Here is a 17,984-nt window from a genome sequence, read left to right as displayed (position 1 = left end):
AGAGGGGGCGTGTGTGTGCGAATCCCAGCTCAGGAATGGCAGAGGGCTGGGACGCCAGCGGGAGGCTGTGGTCCGAGTCAGGGAAACACAGACCCCTAAGGCAGCGCCACGTCGCCCCCACATCCCCAAAGGCAGGACCGTATTCCTCCTCCGCTTAGACCTTTCCAGGGCAGGGCCCTGTACCCCTCGGTCTGGGAAAGTGCTCTGATCAGACACCTCTCCCCAGCCTTGTGTGTGGTCCTCGTCTCAAGGGGCAGGGGGAGAGGTCTTCCCGCCGAAGCCCGCCCCTGCAGAGGGCTCGGGCTGACGTCACTGCGGCGTGGCTAAGGGGACTCGCTCTCTGCCCCGCCCCTCGCGGCCGCCGCAAACGCCCAGCGGGGGGCAGCAGGAGAGCGGAAGGGGGGGATCGAGGTCGGAACGCCAGTCCGTATGCCCCCAGGAGGTGCCCAGTGGAGGCCCGCGCCCAATGAGGCGGGGTCTTTGCGGGGACTCCCGGGGGCCGGAACACGTGCGCAGGACCCTTTAAGGTAAGCCGGGTCGCCAGTGCCGCCACCGCGGTTACTAGGGATATAACGTCATGCGCGGGCGGGGACGTGCGCGCCCGGGCGGAAGCGGAAGGGGCGGGGCTCCGCAGGCCGAGTCTCCAGCGCTGCCGCCGCCAGAGTCAGAGCCGGAGCCCGTGCGGGCTGAGCCGCTGAGGCAAGATGGTGGACTATAGCGTGTGGGACCACATCGAGGTGTCTGACGATGAGGACGAGACGCACCCCAACATCGACACGGCCAGTCTCTTTCGCTGGCGGCACCAGGTAAGGCGCGCGCGCCCATCCCCTTCCTTTCCCCCTCCCCCCCTCCCCCGGCCCGGGTCTCCGCTCCAGAGTTCTGACCCTTAGTACTGCCAGGGACCCCGCCATTGCCACCTGGGGTTCCCAACGCATAGTCTGGACTTTTAATATCGCTTAGGGGTTCCTCGATTCAACTCTAGACCCCAGAACTGTCAGGGCGCCGAGTCCCTACCTGAGATCCCAGGCCTCCCCTCCGATTTCTGTATGGAACTCCCTGTTGACCCCTAGGGCACCTTCCTCCGAGTACAAACTGATAAGACAAGCTTTGGGGGTGTCCCCCAATCCCGTCTGGGACCTCCCACTGACTCGCAAACCTCTGCCTCAGAGTCCGGACCCTGGTAATATTTGGGGACGCACTTCTGATCTCGGATAGACCATCGGTCCCTCTCCAATCACTAGAGTCCTCAATAGTTTGAATTTATTCTGCGATCTTCCTCTCTAGTTCTTGGCAGAGATTCCCATTCAGATCCAGAGATCCCGCTCCTTCTCCAAACAGAACAAGGCTCTCTGTCCTCCCCTGAGATTTCTGTTCCTGGCTTGAGATTCCAACCCAGGACCCCTTCCCTAGAATGCAGACTGGTGCTTCACCAGGGCCTTCGGTCCCATCCAGGCTGGAGTTTTGGAACCCGTTTTCCCTCCGGACTGAACCACCAGCTCCACTCTGATGGAGCCTCCAATTCCAGCCACTCTAGCCTCACCTACTGTGGACCCCATTTCCCACTAGTCCAGGAAGCCCTACCCCGCAGGGCTTCCGGCACAGCCAGAGCCCCTGCCCCTCCTTGCTTTTGCAAGCCCAGGCACCAGCCACCCCCAACAGCTTCCTGTAGGTAGCCTAGGAATGCCTTATACCAACTCAGGTCCAACATCCAAACCCATCTGGCCTCCCTCCTGTCCCCAGCTTGGTCTGCTGCTGTCAGGCACCCCAATTGCCCCTGCTCTCATGAGGGACCCTCCCAATCTGATTTCAAATTTGCTGCCCTTTCTTTCATCTATTTGCCCCCCAATCCAGATCCTGGAGTCCTACCTGGGTGTCCTCCCGCCTCTCCCTGCCCAGCAGTGCTCACAGACCAACAGAACAGGTCTCATAAGACCTAATATTCTAACCTCTTGCTCCCCCAAATCGGAGCTCCTACACCCACATACTTGTGCATGTTACACTCACACTGAGGGTGTATATTTCTCAGAACCTTCCACTTGGGAATTCCCCACCCCACCCTCGCATATAGCAACTCCCAGTCATTTATCCAGAACCTCCTAGAAGGGCCCTTCCCCATCCTGCAGTGTCTCTAGTCCCTACATCTGGTTCCCAAGCCCATGTCCAGCCCTTACCTTAAAGCAGCCATCTCTTGGGCCTTACCTGCCAGGCAAGCCACTGAGTGTAAGAAGAAAGTTCTAGCACTTTCCTTTACTTGCCGTGTGTAACATTTTATTATGAAATGCTTAAGACCTCCGCAGAGCTCTGAAGACTATTCTTGGGAACACCTATTTCTGTCACGTAAAGAGGTTAATCTATACAGCTGTGTGAAGAACAGTTTGGTCCTGCCGGGTGGGAAGGCTCCCACCTGGTGCCCCCTCTCCTGCAGAATCCTGCCCGCCATGCCTTCCTCCCTCTGGGCACAGGGCCTTCCCCCCCCCCCCCCTCCTGCCAAGGGCCCTGTAGCTGTAGCGGAGAGTGTTGGGGCGGGGGAGGGGAGGGACGATCTTTAGCGCCCCATTCAGTGGCAGGCAAGCTTGGGTTCTAATCCCAGCCCTCCCAGTTACTCCTTTACTTTCCCTGCCCCTAGAGACCATCCTAAGACTGAGACGAGATTAGGCCCAGCTGGTACTTGGCTCGGGGCTGGGAGAGAGAGTCCCCACATGGGAGGGGGAGGGGGGATTAGTGTAAAGGTAGCCTGGTGGCCAGCACACCTAAGTTCCAATCCTCGCTTCTCAATCACTGACTTACTGTACGACCTCTAGTGAGTCGTCTTCTCTCTTTGTGCCTATATTTCCCCGGCTGGGAATACTAAGTGTGTCCGCCCAATAGGGTCATTATGAGGAGTTACCTTATTTTTTTAATGTTTGTTTTTATTTATTTATTTTTTATTTTTTGAGAGAGAGAGAGAGAGAGAGCACGCACAGGGGTGGGGGGAGGAGCAGAGAGAAAGGGACAGAGAATCCCAGGCAGGCTGACACGGGGCTCCATCCCATGAACCACGAGATGACAACCTGAGCTGAAATCAGGAGTCGGACGCTTAACTGTGCCACCCAGTCGTCCCTGGGGTTCCCTTCCTTACTTAATGTGTGTAATGTCCTTGAGACAACATCTGACGTGTGATGAGCCGTCCGTAAACTTGAACCGCTCTCTGTCATCATTGTTATTTAGGTAATTCGCGTTCGTGGTAAAGAAAAATTCCAGAGGTTCCAGAAGGGGACAAGGGAGTCTCCCAGCCCCAGTTCCCTGGCTTCCTTGTCCAAATACAGCTACTGTTACTGGTTCCTCGTGGCTCCTTCCATTGAACTGTAGGGCACTGAGATTCTGTGAGCCTCGGTCTTTCTGTGCGTAAGGCAGGAGGGTGGTGAGCCCTACCGGCCCCTTCTCTCTGCGGTGGCTTCTGCCCTGCCCAGCCCGCTGCCCCTGCCAGCTCCGGGATGGCTTTATTTAGCTTCAGCCTCCCTGGCGGCCACTCAGAGGACACCGAGAAGAGCTTGGTGGCCGCCCAGCATAGGCCAGCAGGGTGATAGTTTCCCGCCACCACCTGAGGCCAGCTGTAATGCCAACTCCAGAGAGCTTCTCACAAGGCAGCAGGAAGCCTCCAGGGCCCCGCAGGCCCATCGTGGAGGTGGGGGAAGTGATGGAGCCCACGACTTCTTTCTCTTTTCCCTCCACAAAGCAAGGGCCTCCTCAACCTTTGACCACATGGGGGGAAAGTGAGGCTTGGGGTTGATTGTATGGGTCCTGTGGGGCATTAGAGGAGGGCCCCGTTTCCTGACCCTCACCCACCAGGTGCCTGGCTCTGTGCTAGAACCTGGAGATACAGCCTCGAATAAGGCACAGAAGTGACTTAGCAGACCTTTCTGGTGGCGGCGGCCGCGACAGTGGTGATAACCGTGGGGTGTGTTCATTACTGAGTATGAACAGTATGCAAGCTGTTTCCGTGGAATAGCTCTTGAGGGCCCATTTCACAACGAGGAATACGAAGGCTGTGAGAGTGGAAGTGACTCAGCCAAGGTCATGTTGCCCGTAAGTGGTGGAGCTGGGTGATGTGACTGTGGCAACAACCACTCCCAGTTATCGGGCATTTGCTCTGGCAAATCCGCCTAAATGCTTGAAGTGCATTTTTTCTTGTTTGAGCCCCAGAACAGTCCCCAAAGAGAAAGGCAGAGAGAGGGAGTGTCCCCTCGGATAGTAAGGACTGTAGCCACCATGGCTGAGTATCCAGCATGGCTCTGGACCATCTGTCCTAACTTGTAATCTTGGCTTCTCCCGGTGCAACCCCGTGAGGGTGCTTTTGTCTGCATTTGACAGATGAGGAAACTGAGGTCCCTAGAAGTTAGGGGATTGACCCAAGGACATCCAGCCTTTACTTGGTGGCCATGGGGTATGACCCCACATTTGGGGTCCTGCGGCTGTCCTCCAGCATCTTATCCTATGTTCTGATGATCGTGAAGGGGCCTTTGGGGCTCACTGATGCAGAGTGGGGGCACTTGCGGAAGGCTCTGTGTAGGTGGAGTGAGGGGAAAAGAGTTCCAGATGGAAGGAACAGCATGTGCAAGGCTAAGAGTCAAGAGAGGGCTGTTGCATTTGGGGAACCTTAAGGGCCAGCATCTGCCTGGGACCCAGAGTTGGGAGAGGAGAGTGGGACCCAGGCCCCTGTGGGGCCTTGGTGCCATCTGGGCGGCTCGGGGCAAGGGTCAGGGTTCCCATCTGAACCCAGACAGTTCAGGTTGGGGTATCCGGGAGGACTGAAGACAGATGCGCGTGTTTCTTTTTTTTTTTTTTTAACATTTATTTATTTTTGAGACAGAGAGAGACAGAGCATGAACGGGGGAGGGGCAGAGAGAGAGGGAGACACAGAATCGGAAACAGGCTCCAGGCTCTGAGCCATCAGCCCAGAGCCCGACGCGGGGCTCGAACTCACGGACCGCGAGATCGTGACCTGGCTGAAGTCGGACGCTCAACCGACTGCGCCACCCAGGCGCCCCAAGATGCGCGTATTTCAAAGACTCCTCTGGCAGCCTCTGAGTCTAGATTGGGGGACCGGCGATGGAAGGCACTGGCACTTTTCAGGGCCCTGTCGGTGGCTCTGGATTGAGCAGGCACTGAGATGATGGAGATGAGCAGGGATGGAGAGCAGACAGGGCCATGCGATGCTACAGGGGGTCCAACGAGGAACTGAGCGAGAGCAGGAATGAGGAGGGGTGCTATCTGAGCTTGGGGTGCAGCAGAAGAGAAGGTCTGGGGAGCAATAGCTGGAGTGGGGGGGATGGGAGACTGGGGGGTACCAAGCTAACGCTCAGGGTGGGGTACTGGCCCGGAGACAGCTGAAGGGGTTTGGGCAATGGTCCAGGAGCCATACTTGGGGTGGAGCAAATTGGAGGCACATCTGGAAGTGAGAGCCATGAGGACTGGGTAGCATAGAAGGAGGGAAAGACAGGGCCAGAGATGGCTGGAGGAGGTTGCTGAGCAGGGGAGGGCACCCGAGTGTCACTGAGGGCGGCTCCAAGGAAGAGGGGGAGCCTGAGACCCCCATTCAGTATTTCATTACTTTATTCACCCAACGAGTGTTTCCTGAGCCTTTACTGTGCACTTGTGTGTGCAGACACGAGAGTGAGCAGAGCCCACCTCCACGGAGCTATTACCCTTAGAGGGGTACGGTGTCTAAAACACGGTAAGGGGGCGCCTGGGCGGCTCAGTCAGTTAAGCGTCCGACTTCAACTCCAGTCATGATCTCACGGTTCATGGGCTCAAGCCCCACGTCGGGCTCTGTGCTGACGGCTCAGAGCCTGGAGCCTGTTTCGGATTCTGTGTCTCCCTCTCTCTCTGCCCCTCCCCTGCTCACTGTCTCTTTCAAAAATAAATAAACATTAAAAAAAAAAAAAAAAAAAGACTGGTAAGCATGGGAGGGAGTAAGCGGTGGTGGGAGGGAAATCTGGAGAGAGAGCCAGCAGCCGGTACAAATGCCCTGAGGTTTGAAGTGGGTTCAAGGAAAGGGGAGGCAGCGTTGTGACTGGAGGAAGGGGCCAGGGCAGATGGTGCACGGCCTTGTGGGTCAGGGTCGGGAATAGGACTTGGGCTTTTGCTCCGAGTGACGAGTGACGCGGATGCCGAGGAGGGAGGGTTCTCGGCGGTGGGTGGACTCGCACAGGTGTGTGCAGGTGGGGCGGAAGGGAAGCCGCCGGGTGTCTGTGGTGCAGAGGGTGGTGCGGACACCCGCCTGGGGCCATCCCCGATGCTGCCGGCCGGGAGGGGGCGGGGCTGGGGTCAGGGGACAGGCCCGTCCCCCGAGTGAAGGGCTGCCTCGGCCCACAGGCCCGGGTGGAGCGCATGGAGCAGTTCCAGAAGGAGAAGGAGGAGCTGGAGAGGGGCTGCCGCGAGTGCAGGCGCAAGGTGGCCGAGTGCCAGCGGAGGCTGAAGGAGCTGGAGGCGGCGGAGGGCGAGGGCAGCAAGGCGGAGCTAGAGCGGCTGCAGGCTGAGGCTCAGCAGCTGCGCAAGGAGGAGCGGAGCTGGGAGCAGAAGCTGGAGGAGATGCGCAAGAAGGAGAAGAGCATGCCCTGGAACGTGGACACGCTCAGCAAGGACGGCTTCAGCAAGGTGCGGGGGCGGGGCCGGGCAGGGTGCACCGGGTGGCGGGCGGGCAGGTGGGGGGCAAGGATTGTGCAGGTGGAGGGAGGGATGGACCGGCGGGCCCCGGGCGGGGAGGGAAGGGCGTGGGGCTGGGCGGATGGAGCACCCCACCGGTACCCCCCTCTGATCTGCCCGAAGGCCCTAGCGCGAGGCCACACCTGCCACACCCACGCTCCCGCCGCCTCGATGCTCATGGCGCCGTCACCACCTCCGCCGTGGATGGGATGGGCGCTGCGGCCTCGGCCCAGCCGGCCGAGCTGGAGGCGCCGTGCGGCCTCGCCCCAGCCCACTCCCCCTCTCGCCCCATCACAGAGCATGGTCAATACCAAGCCAGAGCAGGCGGAGGAGGAGTCGGAGGAAGTGAGGGAGCAGAAACACAAAACGTTCGTGGAGAAGTACGAGAAACAGATCAAGCACTTTGGTGAGTTGGGCGCGGGGTGGCGGGGGCCCCCTGGTGGGGGGTGCGGACGACAGGGGCTGGCCCCCCCCCCCCCCCGCCTCCTGGGCCCTTCAGCGCCTCACCGACGGTGTCTCGTAGGCATGCTCCGTCGCTGGGACGACAGCCAGAAGTACCTGTCGGACAACGTCCATCTGGTGTGCGAGGAGACCGCCAACTACCTGGTCATCTGGTGCATTGACCTAGAGGTGGAGGAGGTGAGTGGAGCCTGCCCTGCGACTGGGAAAGGCCCTGCCCTGAGGCCACCACTTGGTGACACGCTGCTCTCCCTCGGCAGAAATGTGCACTCATGGAGCAGGTGGCCCACCAGACCATCGTCATGCAGTTCATCCTGGAGCTGGCTAAGAGCCTGAAGGTGGATCCCCGCGCCTGCTTCCGGCAGTTCTTCACCAAGATCAAGGTCGCGGCCCAGGAGCCGGGTCGGGTGGGGTGCGGGCCTCCTCGGGGCGCGGGCCACAGTCCACGTGTCCACCTCAGACTCAGGCCCGTGGGATCAGAACCCGCGATATCAGGAGAGGGCAGAGATGTGCAGGGGCCACAGACCAGTTGGCCCCCAGACAGAATCTAAAAGGGGAGCTGACAGAACGTGCCGGAAGTCCCTACGGGGGGAGGGACAGAGCCAAGGGCACCTGGGGTTTCTCACCCAAGCGCCTGGAGGAACAGAGTTACCCGGGCAGCCGGTGGTGGTGATGCAGAGATCGGGTTGGCTGTGCCGACCTTGAGATGCCTGCAGAGCCCCTCGGGGACGTGCAGGAGGTGAGCGTCACATCACAGGTCTGTAGCTCAGGAGGCGTGCAGGCCGGTGGCCGTTAGCATGTGGACGGTGGGACTGGCTTGGAGGTTGTCCCGTGGAGGAGACTGACCGAGGGTCTGAGGGCCTGCTGCGGGGGGCGGGGGGGTCCTGGGTCCAGCCCAGTGAGTGCCTCCCGGCCCCGACCCTGCAGACGGCCGACCGCCAGTACATGGAGGGCTTCAACGACGAACTGGAGGCCTTCAAGGAGCGCGTGCGGGGCCGCGCCAAGCTGCGCATCGAGAAGGCCATGAAGGAATACGAGGAGGAGGAGCGCCGGAAGCGGCTCGGCCCCGGCGGCTTGGACCCCGTGGAGGTCTACGAGTCTCTCCCTGAGGTGCGGCTCCGGCTCCCCTGCCCCGGGTGGGCAGCAGGCGGGACTCCCCGGGGACCCGGCTCCTGACCCCGGCCCATCTGCACCCGCAGGAACTGCAGAAATGCTTCGACGTGAAAGATGTGCAGATGCTTCAAGACGCCATCAGCAAGATGGACCCCACCGTGAGTAACCGCGCCCCAGGCCCGCCCACCAGCCAAGCTGAGCATCCAGGGAGAGCGAGGTGTCCCCCGCCCGTCCCTCCCCAGCCCTGCCTGCCCACGTTGCCGGTAGCAGTGTCCCCTCTGGGCTTCCCAGAGGAACAAGGGGGGTCGCGTCCCCTCGTGGCCGGCATGGGAGGCAGCCAGGCTTTCGTGCCACGCGCTCGTTTACGTACGCGGAGCACCTCCGGTGTGACTCCAGCAGCGAACACGGAACTTTCAGCATATCCCCTGCCATTGAGTGTCACTGTCACCATGGGCCGTTTATGAGCATAGTAGGCACACCAGGCTGACTCCACCTTTGCCCAAGAAAGGGGCTCTGCTCCCCAGCCTTGGTTACCCCATCAAACCACGGTTTCTATGCTAGTACGGAAAATGGTTGAACACTCGGTAAACGTCAACTGTTTTATTAAGTGAGGTCTACGCCCAGTGTGGGCTTGAACTCGTGACCCAGAGATCACGAGTCGCGTGCCCTACTACTGACTGAGACAGTCAGGCGCCCCTGGCTGGTGGTGTTACTAGGAACAGTAATAGTGCTGGTAGACAGGACTTTGTGTCTTCCTAGACCTTGGTTTGATCCCATTCCTGCCACTTGGCTCGCTCGTTGGCCACACTAGTTCCTCCTCTGTGAAATGGGTCTAGTCGCAGGACCTGGCCCAGGATTACTAGAAGCTTCCATGAGAATGGCTCTCTAGACCTGGGGTCTTCAAACTGGTTCACAGGCTCAGTGCCTGTCTTTATAAGTAGATGCATTTTACCGGAACGTAGCTTTTGTTCTGGAGGTACGTTGTTTAATTTGAATTAAAGTTAAGTAAAATGTAAAGTTCTGTTCCTCCCCCGCACTGGCCACTGAAGTTTTGGCAGCCACATGTGGCTGGTGGCTGCCGTGTTGGATGATGCCGATTACAGGCCACTTCCAGCGTTGCAGAGTCCCTTGGGCCAGCTCTGGGCTAGAACAAGCAGTAAGAACGTCTAGGGATATGCAGGGCACGGGCAGGGCCGCTAGAAGGCCGCAGCCCGGCCTCACTCACCACCTCTCTCCCCACAGGATGCGAAGTACCACATGCAGCGCTGCATCGACTCTGGCCTCTGGGTCCCCAACTCCAAGTCCAGCGAGGCCAAGGAGGGGGAGGAGGCAGGCCCCGGGGACCCCTTGCTGGAAGCCGGCCCCAAGCCAGGCGACAAGAAGGATGTCAGCGCGTGACTCGCCCCGGCTGCCGCCTGCCTGCCCGCAGGCCCCCGTGTGCCCCTTTTCGGAAAACAAAAATAGATGCCTCTCCCCAGCTCCCTCCACTTTCGCTGCTCCCGCCCGGCCCGGGTCGGGGAGAGAGCTGCCTCCATCCCACTGCCCCCACCTCAGTGCTCATCCAAGTCTCTGCTTTGAGTCAAGGGGCTTCACTGCCTGCAGGCCACCCCCCCACCCCCCACCCATCAGCATTATGCCAAAGGCCTGAGGGTCCAGGGAGGGGTGGAGGTCGCGAGGCTGGTCCGTGGGGTGTGGGGAGGGTCCCCAGCCCAGAGGCCTGCTCCAGTCACTATGGGCTCTGTTTTCACTGTTCATCCGCTCTCGAGTCTTCTATATGGTAAACAGCAATGATCTACCAATAAAGGATTTCAGATGCTCAGGGGGGCGTCTTGAGGGCTGTTGACACAGCTCTTCTCTTGGGGTGGGAGGGGAACCCAGTGAGTGTCAGAGGCCTGGCCTGTGTTGCCCCAGGCCTTATCCTCCAGCTATCTCTATTCTGGTTCCAGGCTCTTCTTACACAAGCTATTCCACTGCCTAGAACATTCTTCCCCAGGATGCCTTTACGTTACAGTTCTCAGCCTCACCCCCCACTCTTTGTGGCTTGTCCTCCAGGCCCCCTGCTGCCACCCATTCAGGAACATCATCCTCAATCTCTGACCACTGCCCTTGGTCTCTGTGACCTCTGGCCTGCAGCCTGCCCCAGCCTCCTCCCCATCTCCCCCTTCCACACCAGACCCCAACAGGCCGTGGCCGGAGGGTGGCCGTGAACAAGGTACATCCTTCCCTCCCAGCAGAAGCCAAAAGCCCTCTCCGCAGCAGACAGGCGTGCACCTTCTGCCCGGTCCTCTCTCTGCCCTGGTCTCGTGTCCTCCCCTCTGTTCTCCCTCTCTCCTTGCAGGTTCTTGAGCACTTTAAATTTCTCTTTATCAGTGTGACCTTGGCAACTTCCTTAGCCTCAGTGTACCCCTCCTGTGCACAATGAGTAATGTTAGTGCCTTTCTCCTGGGGCAGTACTAAAATGACATCATACCACAGGGCAAGCCTGGCGCCTGGCGCTTAGGTGCTCAAAATGCGGGCCTTGGTGTGTCTGTCCCTTTACCCAAACACCCTTCCCTGCAGCCCTCACGGGGCTCCTTTATAAAGTAACGGAACGTTTGGGCCACAGAAAAGGGCCTCAAGAATAGTATGATGAATAAAGACATCAGTTTAAGATGAAAGCAACCAGTGAATCCCTCTGCCTGCCCCTTTCCAGGAGACCCCACTCCCGGCAGCTGCTTGTCACTCAGACCAGAGCTCAGTACCACTTTTTCCCAGGAGCCCTCCCTGACCCACCCGAGTTGCCCCTCACTTCCAGCCAGGCGGCTCGGCTCGCCTCACCTGCCATGTGCCAAGCTTTGTCAACCTCGCGCCGTCCTCTCCCTTGCGCTGTGAGCACCACCGGGGCACAAACAGTGTCACGTGGTCCTCAGGTGCTCACAGTGCCCTGGAGGGGTCCTGGCGCCCAGTGGGCGGTCAGTAAACCTCTACCAAAGCAAAGAGCCTCTAGGTGGTGTTGGTGCACGTTGGTTGCCACCAGGGGGCAATAGTGAGCCGCAAACCCCAGTGGCATCACCTAAAGCTTTTCATACGGTGGGAACGGCAGCCAGGGATCCAGAGGGCTTGGGCAGGAGGAAGGCATCCTAGGGTCCTTGGTAAATCTCGCCTGTCCAGGATTCATCCAGGATTGGCAAGTTCATTGTTTACTGTGAAAACTTTCCAAGGTAGAATCCATATTACTGGCTTTTCCTTCTGCCTCAGGCTCCAGTACAACTCAGCACTGTTACTGATTCTTTGCTTAAGATTTCAATATTTTGTTCGTGGGTGGGTTTTTTGTTTTTGTTTTTTTTTTTCACATTCATTGTGCTTTTTAAAAATATTGCATTAAAGTATTTATCTTGGTTACTGAGCTTTTTGGTGCCCTCTTTTGCTTTCAAGCCTCACCTGCCTCACCCTAGTGTTGGCTCTCGTAGGACACGGGATTTAAAACACATCAAGCAATATTAAGAAATAGGGAGACAGCTCCATATCTGCTCATTATCTACCCAGGCGGTTCCCTTCCCCCAATCACAGGACCCCACTGTCCATGGTTTCTTGTGACAACGTCCAGAGTTTCTTTTCAGAAACTTGTTCTTACCCCCTCTCCTTTTACCCAAAACAGCATATCCTATAGTCGGAAATGCATCTTTTTTTTTTTTTTCACTGAACAACAGACCTGCAGACCGACCTCCCCTTATCGTCAACACTTCCTCATTCCTTCTATCCTGTGTAGAAAGCTCCAGTATACGCCTATCTCAGCGTTGGTTTCACTGACCCTTTTTGACTAACATCTGGGGTTTTCCCAGTCTCTATCTTTGCAAGCAAGAAATACCCTTGTGCACCACTAACCATGAGTACAGGCATCCTACCTGTAGGAAAAATTCCTGGAAGCAGGATCGCTGGGTCTTAGCTGGGGGGGGGTGGGGGTGGGGTGGGGGGACAGAATTCAACTCAAAAGGGTTTAACAACAATTGCAATCAAGGGGTTGATGTCAGGGATGTGAGCGGGGCAGGGGGATTGGAGAAGCAACAAATGTATATCCAATGTTTTGGTTGTTTTTTTTCTAATTAAAAAAAAAAAAAAAAAAACGTTTACTTAGGAGAGACAGAGTGCCAGCAGGACAGGGGCAGACAGCGAGAGGGAGGCACGGAATCTGAAGCAGGTTCCAGGCTATGAGCTGCCAGTACAGAGCCCGACATGAGACTTGAACTCACAAACTGCGAGAGCACGACCTGAGCTGAAGTCAGATGCTCAGCCAACTGAGCCACACAGGCGTTCTTCAAATGTATTTTCTACAGCTGCTGTAACAACCACAAACTTAGCACCTTCAACACAAATTTATTATCTTAGAGTTCTGCAGCCCAGAAGTCTGACACGAGTGTCACTGGGTTAAAACTAAGACATTGGCAGAGCTATGATCCTTCTGAAAACTCGGGGTAGGATCCATTTCCTTGCCCTGTCCAGTTTCTAGAGGCTGCCCACAGTCCTTGGCTTGGGGCCTGACGCCACCTTCAAAGATGGTGAAAATAAGTCAGACTCTCACATCACATCACTCCGACTTCTTTTTCTTTTTTTAAACTTATTTATTTTGAAAGTGGGGGGGGGGGGGGCGGGGGCAGAGAGAGAGAGAGAATTCCCAAGCAGGCTCCACACTGTCAGCGTGGAGCCCAATGCGGGGCTTGAACTCATGAACTGTGAGATCATGACCTGAGCCAAAACCAAGAGTCAACCGCTTAACTGGTTGAGCCACCCGGGAGCCCTTCTGATTTCTTTTTCTGCCTCCCCCTTCCACTTTTAAGGATCCTTGTGATGACCTTGAACCCAACAGGATAATCTCCTTACCTTAAGGTCAACTGATTAGCATCCTCAATTTCCGCCTGCAGACTAGTAATGCTCCCTTGTGATGCTTCTCCCTAACGAAGCCTGACATGTTCACAGATTCCAAGGATTAGTTCAGATATTACACGGACACCTTTGGAAGTCTTTTATTCTGCCCACCACAGGGAGGCACCACATCCTAGGCTCCAGGGTATGTGCAGGAAACAGAATTAGCAGAACTCACCGAGATCTGGAGCCATGAAGAAAGTGCTCTTTGCAGACTCTGTGGTCACAGAGACACAGCCACTGCCCAAACTGTGACCAGGCAGGGAGGGAGCAGGGGAACACATATCCCTCCTTGGACTCCTACTTCTCGTCTCCGGCCAGGCTCCCCCATTGGTAGAACCCACCAGAAGCCAGGGACATGGAAGCTGGATGAAGCACTTTGTTCTCTTGTGGCCACAGAAGGAAGCCCTCTAGAAAAGCTGCTCTAAGGCAACAAATATCCTGGGGCCTGGGGACAGAGCCTAGAACAAGTTACTCCAGCCCCCATGCCCCTTACCTGCCTACCCACCAAGTGAAAAGCCGAGATTCTCCACTATATTTATGCTGTTTCTTTTTTCCTGAGTGGGCGTTTTGTTTCTTTATTAATTATGATAAAATAAACATATGTAAAATTTCCCATTTTAACCACTTTTAAGCTCGTGGTTCAGGGGCATTCAGTACATTCACGCTGCGGTGCAACCATCACCACCGTCCGTGTCCAGAATTCCTTTTTCTTCCCAGACTGAAACCCTGTCCCCACCAAACACGTGTTCCCCTTCCCCCTCCACCTGCCCTTGGCTCCTACCGTCTTCTTTCTTTCTCTATGACTCTGACTCCTCTAGGGATCTGGTATAAATTGGGATCATTTGTCTTTTGCGTCTGGCTCCCTGCACTTCACATAATGTTTTCAAGACTCGTTGACGTTGTAGGACGAAGCACGTGTCAAAGCTTCATTCCTTGTTATGACAATAATATTCCATCGTACGGCTACGTTACATTTTGCGTATCCCTTCATCTGTTGATGGACACCTGGGTCGTTTCCATCTTTTGCCTAGCTGATGTTTTTAATTTCTACCCCCTTTGGAGTGCCTGAAATATTTCAGGGGGATTCCCCTGAGTCTGCAGGGAGGGGCCTCCCGGAGCTCCCAGCAGACCAGGGAAGAGCCAAGAGTTGATGAACTAAATTAGAATCTCTTTGTGTTCTTTTCAATTGGACGATCTGTGGACCCGTCAGCCCCTTCCCCCAAACAGCCATTAGGTTGGTCAGTTTTCTGGGAACCCTTCCAAGGAATTGTCACACCCTGTCAGCCACGCATGTGAATACAGGAGTCTAGTCAAGTCCCACCAGCGGCCTGAAACTAGACCTTCTCTGCTTGTCTTGGGAGGAAACGGAGGAGTTAACGCACATGAAGGCCGGAACCAGAAGGTCTGGGTTCAAATCCCAGCTCAGTCACTGTGTGATCCCGGGCAGACACTCAGACACTGTGTGATCCCGGGCTGACGGGTCCACAGATCGTCCAATTGAAAAGAACACAAAGAGATTCTAATTTAGTTCATCAACTCTTGGCTCTTCCCTGGTCTGCTGGGAGCTCCGGGAGGCCCCTCCCTGCAGACTCAGGGGAATCCCCCGGTGCTAACTTCCTCCTGAAAATCCGCTGGACACCGGTGACCAATTGTCTCAGGTCGTTCAGGACTGTCGCAGTTTTAACCACGGAAGTCCCCAGCCTGGGAATCTCCCTTGGTCCTGGGTAAACCCCGGTAGTTGGTGTATCTGTCTGTGATGGAGGAGTTTGAGGAGGCCTTGGGCCCTGGGAGCGGTATCTGAGCCTTCCCTGCCGCTTCCGTGCCTCTTTTATTTTTTAATGTTTATTTGTTTATTTTGCGAGAGAGTGGGGGAGAGAGAATCTCCAGCAGGCTCCACGCTCTCAGTGCAGAGCCCAATGCGGGGCTTGATCCCAAGAACCGTGAGATCATGACCTGAGCAAAAGTCAATGGTCTGACACTTAACCCACCGAGCCACCCAGGCGCCCCTAAAAATAAAATCTTAAAAATAAATAAATAAATAAATAAATAAATAAATAAATAAATATAGGGGCACCTGGGTGGTTCAGTGGGTTGGGCATCCCACTTTGGCTCAGGTCGTGATCTCATGGTTCCTGGGTTCGAGCCCCACGTTGGGCCCTGGGCTGACAGCTCAGGGCCTGGAGCCTGCTTCGGATTGTGTGTGTGTCTCTCTCTCTGTCCCTCCCCCACTTGTACTCTCTCTCAAAAATAAGTACACATTAAAAACATTAGAAATAAATAAATAAATATAAATAAAAGAAACTGAGAGGGCTCCCTAAACTCTAAGCACTCAGCCCTGGGCCTGGCATCCAGTCTAGGCCAATGTGAGCTATTATTATGATTTATTCTTATAGCCGGGGTTATTACCATCATTATGATCATTAGTCATAATAGTCACTTGCCATTTCCCATCCCTCCGGGGATGCTGGACACCCAGTCCCGGGCTCACTCTGTGCTCTGTGGGCCAGCTCTGGGCCCAGTAGAGGCTGTCCCCCCCTCGGTCAGCTGGCTGTTAAAGCATTTGGCACCTTTGACTTCCTGTCGCTGCACTCCCCGTGGCAGAGAGGAAGCTGAGGCCAGAAGGCCACGGTCAGCCCTTCCACAGCAAGCAGGACAGAAGGTCAGGCCCAATGGCTCCCTAGGCCATTCACCCACCAGTTTCTTAGGCACCTACTGGGTGTCAGGCATAATTCCAGGTGCTGTGGGTGCAGTGGAGAACCACACGGACCCCTCCGCTGTGGAGCTGACCTTCTAGAGTGGAAGACAGGCTTGAAGATCAGTGCTCAAAGAAACTTCCAGTGAAATGTCAGATTGTCATAAAGATTGCAAAGTGGGGCGCCTGGGTGAGTCAGTCAGTTAAGCGTCCAAATCATCAGCGCAGGTCATGATCTCGCAGTTTGTGAGTTCAAGCTCCACATCAGGCTTCGAACACTGACAGTGTGGAGCCTGCTTGGGATCTTCTTTCTCTCTCTCTCTCTCTCTCTCTCTCTCTCTGTCCCTTCCCAGCTGTCACACACTCTCTCTCAAAATAAATAAATAAACATTTAAAAATAAATAAATTAGTGCCCCGTTTAAAAAAAAAAAAAAAAAGACTGCAAAAAGGGGCGCCCGGGTAGCTCAGTCGGTTAAGAATCAGACTCTTGATCTCAGCTCAAGTCAGGATCTCAAGGATCACGGGTTCAAGCCCCAAGTAGGGCTCTGGGCAGACAGTGTGGAGCCAGCTTGGGATTTTCTCTCTTCCTCTCTCTCTGCTCCTCCCTGCTTGCACATGCGCGTGCATGCACTCTCTCTCTCTCTCTCTCTCAAAAATAAATAAAAACTTGGGGAAAAAAAGACTGCAAAGAAAAGTACAGCAGACAAAGGGACAGAAAGATGGGTTTGCTGATTTAGAACAAGGAGCTTCTGAGGAGGAGTGAGTGTTTATTTCTTGGGCTGGGTAGTTGCCTTATTACTGTTGTTCTTTAAAACTGGACCCGCAGGCGAAGCCCATGAAAGTTTTCTTTAATGCATGCTAAAGGAAAGCTTTCTCTACTTACAATACTTCTGATACCCAATATGTGGGTTTTCCACACCAAATAATTCTCCAGTTTTCTGTGGACACCAACTGGGAGGAACTTGATCAGATATCAAAAGTGGCTGACGACTTAAAGGATTCTTTGCTCAGACTGGACGGAACAGGCTGAAGATAGGCTCAGGCCAAGGTCAAGGACTAGTCGAAAAGAGTGCTCTGATTAGTTTGGTCAAGGAGAGGGTCTTTGTCACCTGTCTGTGCCTCAGTTTCTTGCTCTGAGAAATGGGGATGGGCTCATCCCCCAGTGGACTGCTGCCAGGACCAAATGAGATAATGCATGAAAACACTCGGTGCACGGCCTTTTGAGTAAAGGACAGCGACTTGCTGTGTGTCCATTAGAACTCAGATAAGGTGGAGGGGCACCTGGGTGGCTCAGTAGGTTGAGCCACTGTCTCTTGCTTTTGGCTCAGGTCATAATCCCAGGGTCGTGGGATGGAGCCCCGCGCTGAGTGTGGAGCCTGCTTAAGAGTCTCTCTCTCTCCCTTGGTGTGCCAGGGGTCTCGGTAGGTTAAGCGTAGGACTCTTGACTTTGGCTCAGGTCATGATCTCACAGATCATAGGTTCTAGCCCCAGTCCGGCTCCGCACGCGGTCAGTTAAGAGCCTGCTTGGGATTTTCTCCCGGCCTCCACCTCTGCCCCGCCCCTGCTCTCTCTCTCTCAAAATAAATAAATTAAAAAAAAAAAAAAAAAAAAAAAAAGATTCTCTCTCTCTCTCTTTCCCTCCCCCTCTCACGCACGTGCTCCCTCTCTCTCTCACTCAAAAAAAAAACAAAAACCAAAAAACTTGGTGGGACATCCAAGCTGCTACTTTGACAGATTCAGAGGTGTAGGTGATCAGGAAAAGGATTTGAGCAGGTAGGTCAAAAATGCCTCCTTGCGGTGGGGGTGGGGTGGGATGGGGGTGAGGGTGGGGTGGGGTGGGGTGGGGTGGGGTGGGGTGGAGGAGGTCTTCATCCAGCTAGGTGGAGCTGGCCAGGCAGGGACAAGGGAAGAGAGGCAGAATGGAATGGAGTCACCTAACAGGACGAAGAAAGACTGAATGGCGGTTGGCTGGGCTGCAGCCTTGATCGCCAAGATAAGGACACGGGGTTTACACCAAGTCCCAAAGCCTAACTTTGGCCCACCGTCCGCGTGGGCAATTGCTTAGGCGTCACTGGCAGGCCACACTCTCCAGCCACCCCAGCGAGCCACCCCTTCCGCATCTCCGCCCACTTTC

The 17,984-nt window shown here is 55.6% G+C and overlaps 1 protein-coding gene across 1 annotated transcript; it reads left to right on the top strand.

Moving 5' to 3' along the window:
- Positions 1–591: 591 nt before the first annotated feature.
- Positions 592–10,075, top strand: CDC37 (cell division cycle 37, HSP90 cochaperone). Its single transcript, XM_045045411.1, has 8 exons — positions 592–806; positions 6,355–6,636; positions 6,982–7,090; positions 7,208–7,323; positions 7,404–7,526; positions 8,071–8,253; positions 8,343–8,414; positions 9,499–10,075. The coding sequence occupies exons 1-8, from the start codon at positions 705–707 to the stop codon at positions 9,652–9,654; spliced, it is 1,143 nt and encodes a 380-aa protein (XP_044901346.1). The 5' UTR covers positions 592–704; the 3' UTR covers positions 9,655–10,075.
- The last annotated feature ends 7,909 nt before the right edge of the window (positions 10,076–17,984 follow it).

The sequence above is a fragment of the Felis catus genome, chromosome A2, assembly GCF_018350175.1.
Source record: "Felis catus isolate Fca126 chromosome A2, F.catus_Fca126_mat1.0, whole genome shotgun sequence".
Lineage (NCBI taxonomy): Eukaryota > Metazoa > Chordata > Mammalia > Carnivora > Felidae > Felis > Felis catus.
Note: the sequence above shows the minus strand (reverse complement) of the source record. Positions and strands in the feature narration are given on the sequence as shown.